The 14,928-nt window shown below is 37.4% G+C and overlaps 3 protein-coding genes across 6 annotated transcripts; 2 read left to right on the forward strand and 1 right to left on the reverse strand.

Moving 5' to 3' along the window:
* Positions 1–425: 425 nt before the first annotated feature.
* Positions 426–4,150, forward strand: Gp150 (glycoprotein 150). Its single transcript, XM_065310375.1, has 2 exons — positions 426–612; positions 1,407–4,150. Exon 2 carries the CDS (start codon positions 1,410–1,412, stop codon positions 3,507–3,509), a length of 2,100 nt encoding a protein of 699 aa, XP_065166447.1. The 5' UTR covers positions 426–612; positions 1,407–1,409; the 3' UTR covers positions 3,510–4,150.
* A 2,726-nt stretch (positions 4,151–6,876) lies between these two features.
* On the forward strand, positions 6,877–8,066 carry imd (immune deficiency). The gene is made up of 2 exons (XM_065309127.1): positions 6,877–7,278; positions 7,349–8,066. Exons 1-2 carry the CDS (start codon positions 7,080–7,082, stop codon positions 7,783–7,785), a joined length of 636 nt encoding a protein of 211 aa, XP_065165199.1. The 5' UTR covers positions 6,877–7,079; the 3' UTR covers positions 7,786–8,066.
* mon2 (Mon2 homolog, regulator of endosome-to-Golgi trafficking) lies at positions 7,832–14,488 on the reverse strand. Of its 4 annotated transcripts, none has more exons than XM_065309126.1 (11): positions 14,076–14,488; positions 13,873–14,004; positions 13,419–13,601; positions 12,539–13,361; positions 12,342–12,480; positions 10,639–11,952; positions 10,416–10,578; positions 8,979–10,360; positions 8,511–8,921; positions 8,318–8,394; positions 7,832–8,263 (listed from the first exon to the last, which is right to left on the reverse strand). In XM_065309126.1, the coding sequence occupies exons 1-11, from the start codon at positions 14,169–14,171 to the stop codon at positions 8,097–8,099; spliced, it is 4,887 nt and encodes a 1,628-aa protein (XP_065165198.1). In that variant the 5' UTR covers positions 14,172–14,488; the 3' UTR covers positions 7,832–8,096. The 4 variants fall into 4 exon arrangements, with proteins under 4 accessions (XP_065165198.1, XP_065165197.1, XP_065165196.1 ...); XM_065309125.1 differs by having other exon boundaries at positions 7,832–8,266; XM_065309124.1 differs by having other exon boundaries at positions 8,318–8,400.
* Between the last annotated feature and the right edge of the window lie 440 nt (positions 14,489–14,928).

Consider the following 14,928-nt stretch of genomic DNA (forward strand, 5'->3'; position numbering starts at 1 on the left):
AAACAATTTTACAGATTTCGCAGAATTTAAAGCTTTTTAATAATCAAAACTTTCCAGTATTCATTGTAATACCTAGAATACTGTTAATTCTACTGAAACTCAGTTGATGTAACGTAGAGAAAAAAATCAATATTTATCTAGAAATTACCTGTGAAGGGATTACCAGGAAGTACAGGTACGTCAAAACACAAAGGAAACACCTTCAATAGAATTTTAAGTAGAAAGGTACACCATCTGTACGCACGTGGCAGAATTCAGAATTAAAACCTTTTCTACCTGAGCAGGTAAACTGACTTAAGTAGAGACCACCTGCACGATAGCGCTGATTGCGGTCCCACTAGTCCCACCCTCGATGGTACCATCTCTCTTCCTTTGTCTCTATCGCTCCCACGTGAAACCCAATACACACTCGACTTTGCTTTCCACATCCACATAGCATATACCAACCAAAATTCCGTGTGTCACAGTGCTGTGCTTATCTCATCGAGGTGAGGTGTATGCGACAAAGCATATCAACGTATTCGCGACTTATCTGAAGTTAGTGACTAGACCAGTGTCGTCCGAGTATCATTAAAGTGTTCTGTGAGCCAGTTTTAGGCTTAAAATCAAAAAGTAAGTTTTTGTGTCTCTGTGGTGCTGTGTGTGTGTCATGGCGACGATATTTCGTTTCTGCTACCTTCGTGACATGTACGCGACTTCGGTCACCAAGGTTAATAATGGCTGCGCGTAGTTCGCACCGTGTGCACAATGAGCGACGAGATTACACCCATATTGACACGAATGCGAGTGTGTGTGTGATATGTGCGCATCGTTTCATTTTCGACGAATCTCGAGTGTCTCAGAATTAAATCGGGAATTTTCCCGTCACGCGATTGACTTCCAAGCCTCATAACCTCGGAAATAACTGTTTTATTAGTAAAAAAATAAATGTACTCGATAGGGTATTAAACTAAGTATCAACTGGTGTTTGAATGATTGTTCTAGAAGGTTTCATTGAGGAGTTATCAATGTTTGAAGTAAATTATTCATTTTTTTGGTAGAAAGTTCCGTTATTTTGCTTCTAAAGAGACTTAAGCATCAAAAATTATTTAGAAACTGCTTAAAAGGCTTAAAAATATACTTTTCGAAATCATGTAGTAGGTAGAAATAATATTTATGTTGTCTAGACAGACAATTGATATTTTTAACTTTTTAAAGTTAAATATTGCTCAAGTAAACAATGCAATCAAAATAGGACATGCGCAGGTCGACAGAGGATTAAATTGCCTATCGAATGACACTTTTACCTGTACTCTAGATATCCTCATTGTGGCGCTATGGACGCGTGAAGTACCTACTTAAATTTATTGCGCAAACATTCCACGATAAACTAAAATAAATTTTGATGGATGTTTTTATTGTTACAGGTCATGAAATTGTGGGTTACCCTCACAATTCTGGGCTTTGCCTATGCGCAAAGCGCCAACATCGCAAACTGTCCTACATTCTGTGAATGCATTGTCTCTGGGGAGGCAACATGCACAACGCTGGACATCGAACCATTCCCCACGGCGGATATCGTCCGCCTTACCCTGAACTCACCCCAAGCTCCGTTGGACCTCAGTGGACCTACCTTTACTAATCTAAGGTTGACTAAACTACGGGAATTGACTATTACGAATGCCACAATTGGGAAGTTGGATGCTTCGTTATTCACTACTTTGAATTTAGATAAATTCGTGGTGAGACATTCGAAAATCCCGGTGATCAATAAACAACTATTGAAGGCATCACAATACATCAGATTAGTAGACCTCAGCTACAGCAACATTCAAATCTTTGAAGGGTTGGAATCAGGTATGCTTACATCATTGGTCTTGGCTGGTTGTAATTTTACCACACTTCCGGCTGGAAGTCTTAGTCCCAATGACCTACCTGCTTTGGAATACCTTAACCTGGAAAACAATCAGTTACAAGAGATCAAACTGGGTGACTTGGCAGGTGAAGAGATTTCCTTGGCGAATAACAAAATCTTTTCGTTGACTATCACAGCTGATGAAGATGTATTAAGGTTGACAACCCTGAAACTTGATAATAACCCATTGAAGTACATCGAAGCTGAAGATGAAGTTGATCTTGAGGCACTCTACGTTAATAACTGCCATCTTACAAATTTGAACTTCCTGCAATACTTTACTTCTTTGATAAAATTGGAAGCCAGGAATAATTTGATCTTCAGTATAGATTCAAAGATCCTCAACAGTTTGGATGCTTTGGAAGTGTTGGACCTTTCCGAAAATCTCTTCAAAGAATTACCTAAAGATTTTGGTCACATGATGGTCCTAACCTCTTTGGTTCTAGACAAAAATAACCTTAAAACCTTACCGAAGTTTATGTTCCAAGGTACCTTGGATAAATTCAGTTGTAATGAGTGTAACTTGACAGAATTACATCCGGAGACTTTCAATGCGATGTTAGCAACTAGAGTGATATCCTTAGCTAACAATAACCTGGCAACCATTCCGAAAGACCTCTTCAAACCTGTAAAAGCTTTGGTTAAAGTAGACCTATCCCATAATAAACTTACCAGCCTCCCAGTTGAGATCTTCCAACATAACCAAGGACTCAAATTTGTTGATATCAACTCAAATCCTTTGAAGGAAGTTGATCCCAGCATCTTCTCTAAAACTTCCATCAAAGAACTACACATGGATAATTGTGGTCTTACCAAACTCTGGACCCCCTCAGTCATTGTTAAAGAAGGTATTGTTCTGCTACCAAAATTGGAAGTGCTTACAGCCACCAATAACAACATCACTCAATTGACAACTGATGATTTGAAGATCGCCAAGATTGGACAGTTGAATATCATGAACAACCCTCTGATCTGCACTGATGCCAACATCAACTTCATCAACGCCATGTCCAAGCTAAGCTCCATCTTTTTACATTCCTCTGATTGTGATTGCGCCTACGATGACAGCAATGACTACACCGATCCAGAGGTCGAAGATGATGTCTCCAAAGAAATCGAAACCCTACCTGAAGAGAAACCCACCGAAAACAAACAAAAACCTAAAGAAATCATTGATTTAGACCCCGAGGATGATTCCATGGATGAATCCGATGAATACGATGACGATGAAACCATTGGCAACATGGATTCAGACGAGTCATTCCAAGAGGATATACCTAAGGAACAGAAACCTAAGACCAAGAAGCAGGAATACGATGAATTCCAACAGGATGTGGATGATGTCAGCGCTGTAGAATTCTACAACTTCCAGGCACGTCAAAGGTCCAGTAAACAGATGCTTTTCTTCGTGCTTCCGACTGTTGTCTTTATTCTGACAGCGATGGTTGTTTTACTACTGACTGTGACGGTGATTTTATGCGTGATGCAGAGGCGTAATGGCCGCCCGACCAATGCGCCGCAGATTACCATTCTGCCGTGGGGACATGGTCAGAAGATCAAGAAGCACAGTGGATCGATTTATCGTCCGCTCAGCGAGGAGAAACTTCCGGTTTAATAGTAATACGCATATTAATGAAAACATAACCATACAAAAATACAAAAACATACTAACACCTATCTTAATTTATGACATAACCTAAATTATGACGTAACTTAAACAATTTTCTTGATTTTGTGTTGTTTTGTGAGGTAAAACGGTCAAAAATATTACAAGACATAATTTTAATGGAATAATTAATCACTTATTTTGTTTTTTAATAATCCAGTAATGAATTTGTTGAAATTTATAGACCGTTATACTTTACTTAACTTGCAAATGAAAATTTTTAGTTTTTTTTTGTTTATTGAAAAGGGTATAATTTTTCTTTGAAAATATTTAACGCAATAACGTTTAAGTCTGTTCATACTGTGTTATTCATTTATATTCGTAGGCTTACTAAGTTAGCAACTAAAAAACACTTGAAGGCAAGATAACACGTGATAGTAAACAGCGATGATACTTAATAAAAGAAAACAAAGGAGTGTCGACGATGAAAGAAACCGTGAAAAACAAACGAGTACACATATTCCACGCATAACTTTATCTAAGTGTTGATAAAACTTTGATAACATGTAGCGCCATTGTCCATATTAGTAGTTAGTGTGAGTAATTTTAAGCGTTAATTACACAATATTATAAAAACACTAAAAACGAAACATTTTGTTTGCTTTATTTCTACACCTCTTGACTTTGTGAACTTTTTGATATATTGCTTACTTTACATTGCGAGATGTGTGATCAGACAATGTTTGGCTTCCTGTTTGGTTAACCTCAATGATATAAGATGATGATATAACCTCAAAACATTTTTTAAAAGTTTTTTAGTGCTTGTTATACGTTTTTATAGTTCAGATTGCTATTGAGGTATTTTTAGCATGCGATGCGAAATGTTTATTGTTTATGCAATTGAAAAATTGTCGCATGTGTCATCGTTTGTTGTCTCCTGGTAAGTAACTACAACAATGGCGACTGTAAGCGAATAAAAACGCGATTTGTTATCATTACAAACATTTGCACTGAGTTGAAAGTGTAAAATTGGTATTTTTGTGTGTTTAAGCTCCGCCTATGCCGACTATTGCGCTACCACGCATGCGCAATGTGTATTTCACATACATTTTATTGTTTTTTAATCTGATTAGGATTAAAATCTACTTGAGATTAATGAATTAATTAGTTTAAATTTAATCCCAGTGATGTCCTACGTGCTTGTGTTATCAATGATTTATTGTTTTTTATGCTTGTCACTATGCGTCTGAGGACGTGTCCAATCGTGGCTCGTGCACAAAGTACTATTTCTACATAGTGTACAAAGTTTATGTGAGTGTAATAGTGATTGATTAATTGTTAATTGCTAATTATATTGCGGCGGAACAGGTTTGCGATGAATCTGCACACGCAAACAAGTAATTAACAATTATCTTGATTCTGATATATTTTATAAATTAATTGAGTGTCTATTATATGTATTTTTGAATTGCTATTTTTATACTTTAATTATATATTAAATTTTGCAAGTAATTTGATTATTATATGCCAAATCTGTATGGTGTGACACTACTCGTTGAATACAATACAACTGAATTACGCAAATTGGAGTGATAATAATGCAAAACGCTAAACTAGGTTTGACATAGAAAACATCGTGTGCACAACACAAACTTATGAAATGTTATGAAAATTTTCCCGAATGTGATAACAATCGATACTGATAATATGCATTGATCTAGATTTAGAACTATCTAGTACATATAGATTATTTTGTTGATGATAATGCTTGTTGATTGAGATCGACTATTTGATAAATGCATTAAAAAACAGAAACGGGACTAAAGCTATTTTGTGGTTATGTTGTGTTTATAGTTGGTCTATTTGTGTGATCAAAAAGGATTTACTTATCAAGCAATTGACAAAAAATGGAAAATATTGAGGTGTGTTTTGAGTGCGTATTGTTCTACTTTTCGGTATTGTAAATTTAATTAAGTTTTAAGTTACTTGAAACATTTACTTAGGCAAATGGCGTTAAACGTCTTTTAGATGTATTAATACAAAATTATGTTACTATAGTTCAGTTATTAGGTTATGTTCTTAATTCTCCAGCATGTATGCGTCTATTTTGAATAGTTGATTACTAAATTTTCAGTTTATGAACTTTAAGTCACTTTATACTGGTTAAATTTTAATTATAATTATAATAATTATAAAACTTGTATTCTATACAAGTACCACTAATTAAAACAACATAAATTCTTATTTACTGCCTTTAAAATATGTCTACCTACAAACAAACATTTATTGGTTGTTTTCGTATTCATTTTTATTTTGTTTAAAAGTGTAATGAACGATTATTTACTTTCGTAAGCAATTGTGAAATATTTAACGCTGTTTGTTTGTATTCCAGTAAATTAACTACACGTGTGACTGATCCTGTGATAGTTTGTCTATGCTTGAATGAATTGTGCTGATAAGTTAATACGTGGGTGAAATACCTCAACAAGTTCTAGACGTCAGTCTGTGTTTCGTAAAAATGTGCAATATTGTTCAATACAAAGCGAACAGGTAGGTAAACATAGACGATTCGGTGCCGCCATTTTGCCGCAAGACGAAGTAGTGTTCTTCTTTGTTAATGGCGTAAGCATCACGTCGCTAAACGTTGTTAAAGTGCCATTTAGCGCCATTGATACTTAATATACTATAATGTCACACTTCGTTAAAGGTCCGAAGGGATTCCCTTCGTATACATTTACTATTTTTGTAAATTTAATAATATAATAGTAATAATTACTGTTGTTAGTAACAATACTGTTGGAAATTTATTCAAAGAACATCAATGAACGTATTGTATGCGAAAGATTCGAGATTAAATGCATATAAATCAGTTTAATATTCTATAATATTTATTTATTTCCGCGGAACGGTTAGCTAGAAACCTGAATGGCTTGTTTATTTGCCTGGCGGGGAATTGTCCTCGACAAAACTCTACCGCGGATAAAATTCAACAAATCATACAGGACGCGACATCTATGATTGAAATTATATACTAAAGATACACTTAAGTCACTTTGAGTTAAGTAAATAAGTGTTTCTTAAATCTTTTGAATTAATTATAACAAATATGACAAATTTTGAGCCAAGTATTACGTCAATAGAATTTTTAACTAAACATTAACACCGACAAACATCAAATTACCTTTAATTTGCTTTTAAAATAAAAAATAATAAACAATTAAAAGTTTTTCCATTGCGTGAATCCCAATTATCCTGAAACTGTTTCCCCAGTTAGAACATTTCAACCCTATGTTAATAAAACACGCGACTAATTTAAAATTCCTGCTACCAGCTCGATTTTAATTTGTTAGTGTTGCTCACTCCACACTGCTGGAATCGCTGGAAGGTCATCTCTCCTGCCGTCGCATGCGGTTCCGTGCGCTGCGTACACTCAGTTTAATGATTATTCATTCTCGTAATCGCAACACCGAACAAACCAGCTGATAAACGACGCAGACAGATAGCGCAACAATTTGTTAAACAAAATAGTGCTAAAAACAAAACACGCACGGACTTAAGTGCAGCAACGGAAACAAAAGAATGGATAGTGATCTCAGGACGGACGCCTGCCCAAGCCCACCTCGTGACGACCCGGACGCAATCCTGCGGGACAAACCTGGCAACAAAAAGACAGATAATACAGAGTACGAAAATATAGACGAGGGAAAAACCCACAACGTGCCGAAATTCCCATTCGCGGGGAAACACAAATCTAACTTTAGGAAAGCAACAAAAACAAGTAAGCAAGTTTACTTTTGTTCTAAGAATTACTTGGATCATATATATAACATAATCTCACCATTTTTCAGAATGTGATAAAGTCATTTACATTAACAACTCTGCGGATGTTCACATTGGACCATCAATGACTTACACAGTGAACGTCGGTAGTCCCCAACCGAAGGAAACACCAATCATATACCATCAAACACAAAAAATAAAAAGATTACTCGCGTCTACCGATGCAGTAAACCGGGAACATTTAATATTCCTCTCCGGTCACATTTCAGCAACAAGTTGGAAGTTTGTCGCGCGTAAACTAGGATTCTCCGATGGTCGTATTCAACACTTCTATGCTGATCATCACGCGACAGGTATGAAGGAAGTGATCTATCAGTGCCTTTTAGAATGGATCCAAAGCAAACCGGATGATGCAACCATCGGCAGGATAACCGATGTGTTGTGGAGCTGTGAGGAGCGCGAAGCTGTTGATTTATTCTCACATTTTATGTACTCCGACGAATAGCAAATGGCCGCTGAACGTGGATGCCATCTTGATTTTAGTCTCTACCTCTAAACTCAATATTTATTCAAATATTATCGATAACAAATGACTAAAATCATAAATCTTAAGTTACGGTTAAAACGTATGTTATGGGTGTTTGCTTGACCTACCATTTTGTTATCACAAGTGATTAATGTAAGTGTTTGACCATCGTTTACAAAGTTACACACTATGAGGGGGATGGATGAAGCGATGAACAACAAATAGAAATGTACTCGTATGAATATAATTATATGCAGTTATGTCGTGTTGATTTTTATTGTAGTGCGGCTTCAGGAGTTCCCGTTGGAAATCTTCAGCGTTTGGCCGGGTGGCTTCAGCAGATCACAGAATTGTAGCAGCGCCTCGCGCAGCGGCCGGGATACCTGCGTGGATGACGTCGTTGTACATTCCACCAGGTACGGATAAAGGGATATCAATTGTTCCCAAGCTGCGCTATCTTCTACAGTAACATAATTTATTATCATCCCACAATGAAGAATTATAACCTTACCTAAAGTTTGCGTCGACTTCTTCATCGATATGATGACGGTCGTGATCGCTTTCAGTACGAACGAAATCTCGGACAGTCTATATCTGCAAGCATACAAACATAACCAAAAAATATCAAGTAACACAACATAACCATAAAAATCACTTGGCTTTTCAAGTTGCACTGGTTGCGGATGATCAGTTGAAGAAATTACCTTGGTAGCGGACATTTTCCACTGGTCTTCTCATCGTCAATGTATTTCTTCAACACCTCTTGGAATCTATGCAGGAGAGCAGTTACTGCAAGCCGTCCTGCTAAACCTCCTTCATCTTGGTTAAAGATCTGAGGATGTACTTCACCATCAACCAATGAGAACTGCAGAAGTGTCTCGAAACACGTCTTTGCGAATTCCTCACGCAATGTGAGTTCTGTTTCAGAATCCATATTGCTATTGGTCGCCGAATGGATAGAACCACGGTTTAATAGGACTACTACTTTAAGGATAAACTCCTTGGGAATGCAATTGGAAAAGGGTAGGACTTGTGTACGTAGAATTTCGATGAGTTGACAATCCGTTGCCTCATCAGACACGATTTCATCTAGACCTCTATCGGGAGGCATACAACTAAAATACAGGAGTTAATATTTAAGGTTAGGTAAAATTTTAAGTCGATTTACTTACGTTTTTGGGAATAAGTACTCGTTTAACGTGAGTGCAAGTTGATCCCACATCTCATTATTGTTCGCATTCTTCAACATCCTAACAACTGGTAACCCTACCTTGAGAATGACAATGAAGCTATTTGCCGCTAACTTCCATGTACTGTTCGAAGGACACGCGTATTTCAACGATAGCGGAAGATGCAACGCTCTAATGATTTCAGTCAATACTTCATTCTCGATAACTTCGTCATTATCAGCAGTTGCTTCGTATAGGTTGACAACTGTTGATAACGCCTTCTCTCCGAAAGGAATATAATTCACCGTGAACCATTCCACCGCAACTCGTTCGTTTTTCATCTGCGTGGGTGGATTACAACTGAACTTACTGAATGTAAGCAATTGTTTAAATATCCCGGGCAACATGCGGTTTTGTTTTCGACCAATTGCTTCCTTTTGCACTAATTCAATAGCATTCAACGCTCCATCATGAAGATTAAGTTCGTTGGTTTGCACTAGGATGTATTGACTGGTCTCGCCAAATATTGGCACGCTCACAGCATTGGTTAAAACAGCGCATAGGCTATCCAAGTCTTGCACGGTGAATTCATATTTGACATGTTGGAAAACATGCGGAAAGATTTGAACTAACGCTGTGAGGAATCCTTGACTTGGAAGGTAAAGGTCTTCGGTGTTACCTTCAAGAGTACCTTCAATTAAAGGTACGGTTATTTCCGTGCCGATTTTCACCCAGACTTTCCAAGCATTCGTCCATATTTCTTTCTCTTCTACATTTGTAGTCAGATTATCATTTTCTTGTGCTTTTGAGTAGAGAATCTCTTGAAAAGACTTCAATGCCGCAATGGACACCTCGTTGTTCTTCGCAAGCGCTGATATTTCTATGAAGTTTAATAATACAGACCATGCTCGTGGGAAATCGCCCAATGCTTGAAGCAGTTGACGTTTTGTGTTGAATACTCTTGCAACTCCAGATAGTGTTAGCACTTGGGTTTCAGCCCATTGTTTCTGTGCAGTGTTACGGGTATGATGGATGAGGATGTTGACACCTGTGTCGACTTTTTCAGTGCTTGCCGATTGTGAATGATAGTGTACCCTGTCAAGTAATGGGAAGAGGACTTGCCAGATGACGGCTTGCCAGGTGGATTGTTTTAGGAGAGCACCGTGGGCGGAAATAGTGGAGAAAAGGGTTTGGCTAGCTGATTTGCGCACGGCAGGGCGACAATCTACGCAGAGGTCGCCCAGGCGCGTGTAGAGACACATCCAGAGTTTATCACAATTGGGCATGTTGACTATACCAGGGAACTCTGGGAATACATTGGCGTCTTCACTCAGAATCACGCTGAGTTTCGGTTGGTATTGGTGAAAATAGTCGGAGATGTTCCACTGTATTACAAATATTTATCATTTTTCTTTCTATGGAAGAAATCACAAAACTTACCATTAATCCGACAGCTGTCAAGGAAATATTCAACTCTTGTGTTTGTGAACCAAACTTTGCCACGGTATCCACACAAAGTGGAAGACATCTCCATGGCATCACTGGCAGAAAGTCAGTGATGACCAATTGAAGACATTGAAACGCTAAACGAATCAATGTTTCCCTAATCACATAATTAAAAACAATAATAAACAATCTATAATAAGTTTTCCAAGAGTCTTACCCATGATGTTCACTAACAGCTCCAATTATGCCAATCACAAGCGGCCATCCATGTTTCAACGTCTCCCCAGACCCATGAAGAATCTCCAACACGCAATCCAGCTGCCTGGACCGCACATCACCATGCGGTACAGAAGACAACTCACTTAATGGTCCCAATAGTAAAGTTTGCAACTTTTGGTTCTCTTTCAACGGCACTTCATGCTTATACAACAATGCCGCCTTAACCAGATAAGTTATCGCCTCAACACCCCATTCTCTCATACGCATATGAGGATGTCTACAGACTTCAAGCAAATGATTCGTCAATGGTCTCCACAACACCTCAATTCTACTCATGTTAACAATCCCCGTTTCAAGTAGTTTAGCCACAGCAAATAAAGATGGCTCCCGATTATTATAAGCCAACTCCATCGCCTCTTGTGAGAGTTTACACAACGCGTTTATCAAATGATGCAGGGCTACATCATCCAAATACTGACTGGATTCAAACAATCGACTTAACATAGTCGACAACACAGGCAAATCCGCCATTACAGATGTGGTAATGATTGAATTATTATCATTCACACGACCTGCTTTGAGACTACCACCAGTTGATGGCTTCAACCCCAAAATCCAGACTAAATGTTGCAGCGTAGTCAAAACAAGATGCCATGATGAACCCAATATACTCCCATGACAATGCGCTAGCGATAACAAAGTCCGCATACTCTGTAAATTCTTAGCTGTCAACATAACCGGTCCCTGTGGAGTACCAGCCGGTACAGATGATGTTGGTAACGGTGTACCAACAGCTACAATTTGTTGCTGTTGGCGATAGTCTTCGTTCTGACCCTGACACGACACACTGTCAATAGCAGTCGTTCGTAGAGATCCACCAGGTGTGACAGCGTTCAACACAGTAAGTGCATAATGTGGCGGTAGAGATGACTTACAAATGGCGGTGATGAAAGCATCACGTGGTGTGTGCAGTTCAAGAGATCCGCAAAGAGCAGCAAATGTTTGCATGCTTTTGAGGATGCGTTCAGTGACGCCTTCGTCTGTACTAGCCTCCATTAGAGGACTAAGCGCGGCGAGTAGACCACACCAACTGGATTTTATCAGCTGGCAATGGAGGTCTTTGTTTGCGGGGGTGGTAATTGATTTCTGGGGTAGATCTTCAGGGGCTACACCATCAGGTGGGTCTTCGGGATGTGTGGGACCGATGCTTATTTGTAGTGAGCGGATTATCTCTAAGAGGCAGGCATATGCCACGGAGATACCGTAACCGTCAGGGATTAGTGGTGGTTCAGTCTTGTCTAACATTTCCAAACTGGAAAAATGTGAATAGAATTAGAAATTGAGTAAAAAGTTGATTTTCAGTTGAGTAAACAACTAAATAAGTGTTTAAAACATCATAAAATGAGAAAGATTTAAGTTATAACTATAAATTCAGTGAAAAAGTAAATATTGTTGTATTATTGAGGTTAAAATTGCATTCTCTTCAAAAAAATCGTAGAAATTCACTTAATGCTTCAAGATTTTAACGATTTTGGCACCTAGTTATCTCAATTCAATACAACTACTTTATGACTTAATTAAATTAACTACACCGTGATATTCTCCCACATTATTAAAAGTTATCAGTCCATAAAATGAAACAAACATGACTACAATCATTATAATGACAAATAACAAGTTAATACTTAAAGTTTTACTTACTATGTGCTTTTAGCTTGCCCAGTTGGAAACACTGCATATAATGGCAACCAAATCCCTCGAGAAATAAACCCAGCCTGTGAAGCACTCGGCGGTGTATTCGAAGCACCGTAGGGTTGATTTACTCCCGCACCAATTGCAACTATAAATAAATACACAATCAATCTACTATAATTCAAAAATAACTTCAAACAACTTACTTCCAACTTGTAACTGTTGATTAACAAACAAAGATTGCACATACGCGCCCATAGAATTAACAATATCCTTGAAAATACTCGTCGTATGCGTCTTCAAGTCGTAAAACTCACAAAACGAATTCAACAACGCCGGTTGAATGGTCATCTTATGCAGCACTTCCAAAGCCAGTGCACGCTGCCAGCTAGGTTTGTCAGGATCCAAGAACTTCACAATCAACGACAGAAAAATCTCACATTCAGTTATCAACAGCACGTGGTATTTTTGAATTAAAATTGATACAACACGCAACAGTCGCATGCTGATCGGAAAATACGGTTTATCAAAAGGAGTCGCTTGTTGCACGCTGGCGGGGATCGTGCTGCGATATTTAATGTTCGGAGAGAAGAGTTTTATTACCAACGCACAGACACGTTCTTTTAGAAGAAAGCTAAACTCAGCGTTTTTGTAGAAAACATCCGAAAACTGTGTTAAAACTGATTCCAATAGTTCAAGTCCGAACGTGCGCGTCATTTCAGTCATTCCTTGCAACCAATAAGGTTGATCTGCGTTAACAAGTTGAACTAAATCTTGAAATAAAAGAAAAGCATCTCCTGCGCATGGTGGTAGACCTTTTGGGGGGCTACTACTTGGAACTTTAAGTTCTTCAAAGTTTACTTGTCGTGGTTGAGGTGGGACTTGCGATTGCAATTCGTTTTCTAGTTTTTCATCTTCAGCTACAACTCGTTCGAAAACCAGCGAGACTAGTTGGCGGACTGTTGCACCTGCAGTGTTGACGATTGTGTGATTTTTGGAGAAGTGGAGACGAAAACACAGTACTAAAGTCTAAAAATTCAAATAAATCATGAATATTTTTAAACATAAGTATAATAAGTTGCATACCTTTGCCAATGTGTCGCCATGGACGACAGCATTTGTTGTCAACAATAATGTTACTGATTGAAGAATTTTCACCTCTTCAATACCAGCTTCCATTAAATGCCATAAAGCATCTGTTATAAAACGAGCTCCTTTCGCATCCAACACTTGTTGTGTTATTAATCTTTGCATAATTTGCAAACAACACTAAAACATTACATTTGCAGTAGAAATAAACAAGAAGAAACAATTTAATTAATTTAATCTCATAGAGTAATCATTTATCCATGTAATCAAACAAAGTTTTCATCATAAACAACTTAATATAAATAGTTACAGAACAATTACTATCATGTTTCATTAAGACAATAAAAAGTTGACATTAATTGCTTGTAACTTATTCAGCAATAATTAAGATTTAATTTTATTGACTGACAAAAACAACTATAACTATAAATTTAAACATTATATAACTTACTTTTATAATTTTCATATCCTTCGTTTCACATCCTTGTGCCAAAGGAAAAATAATCTGATTAATGACATAATAAATCTGTGTTGGTGGTGTTGATTGACTATTTCTCAACTTTAAAATAGCCTCTTCACATGACTAAAACAAAATCACCAAATTTAGTACATAAAATAATATAATATTAATTTTAATTTGTTTTTAATACTTACTTCTTTAATATGTGGATACTTTTTCTTCGTTTCTGATGACAATGACTTCAAATCATTCTGTAGCACTATCAGTAGCTCCCTACCGTCGAAAGCCATCACCACGACCTCGGGGGCGTAACAAGCCGCCCCTTTATTGTTATTTCACACGTTTTAAACAACTCCAATTGTTGTTAATTGTTGATGAGCTGGCAAGTGATGTGCCGCCCGGTTTTCCGCAGGTTATGCTACCAAAAGTGCGCTGTTTGTAAGGCGGGGGCGGCTTACATCACTGGCATGCCAACCGCACACACAACACAAAGCCGGAAAACTCGTGGAATGATAGAATTATCTTCGACAGCGGCTTGAACATCGCGAAATTTACCAAACACACCTACTCACTGACGTACCGATGCGCAATCATCTGAGCGGGTGACAGGTGACAGCAGTCATGTGGGATTAAAATTATTTAAATGTTTTAAACAATAAAATACAGTAGATAATTATAATAATTTACTTGAATAACATTTATATTACTAATATAAAGGCTTACGTAAGAAGATTTGTTGCTTTAATGCAATATTTTGAGGTAAAAATCATAAAAATATAGTTTGTATGTTGTGTTGCCTATGTTAAAACAGAATAAAATAATATATAATAAGTATAAACCGAGTGCAGCGAAAATATTCATAACTTTTTTTAAAAATCATAACTGTTGTACAACATATAATTTTCGCATGAAATTAGCGCTAAACAATGACAATTAATAACCTACATTGCAACAACACGTAAAATATGTTATGTCTTAATGATGTACAACAAAAACTCGTAAAAACCTTATTAAAACCACAGACAATAATAGAATCAACGTGGAATT

This window comes from Atheta coriaria, unplaced genomic scaffold, assembly GCF_025399875.1.
Source record: "Atheta coriaria isolate IRGN ID8LTWV9N9 unplaced genomic scaffold, Caltech_Dcor_3.1 hic_scaffold_8_pilon, whole genome shotgun sequence".
NCBI classification, from domain to species: domain Eukaryota; kingdom Metazoa; phylum Arthropoda; class Insecta; order Coleoptera; family Staphylinidae; genus Dalotia; species Dalotia coriaria.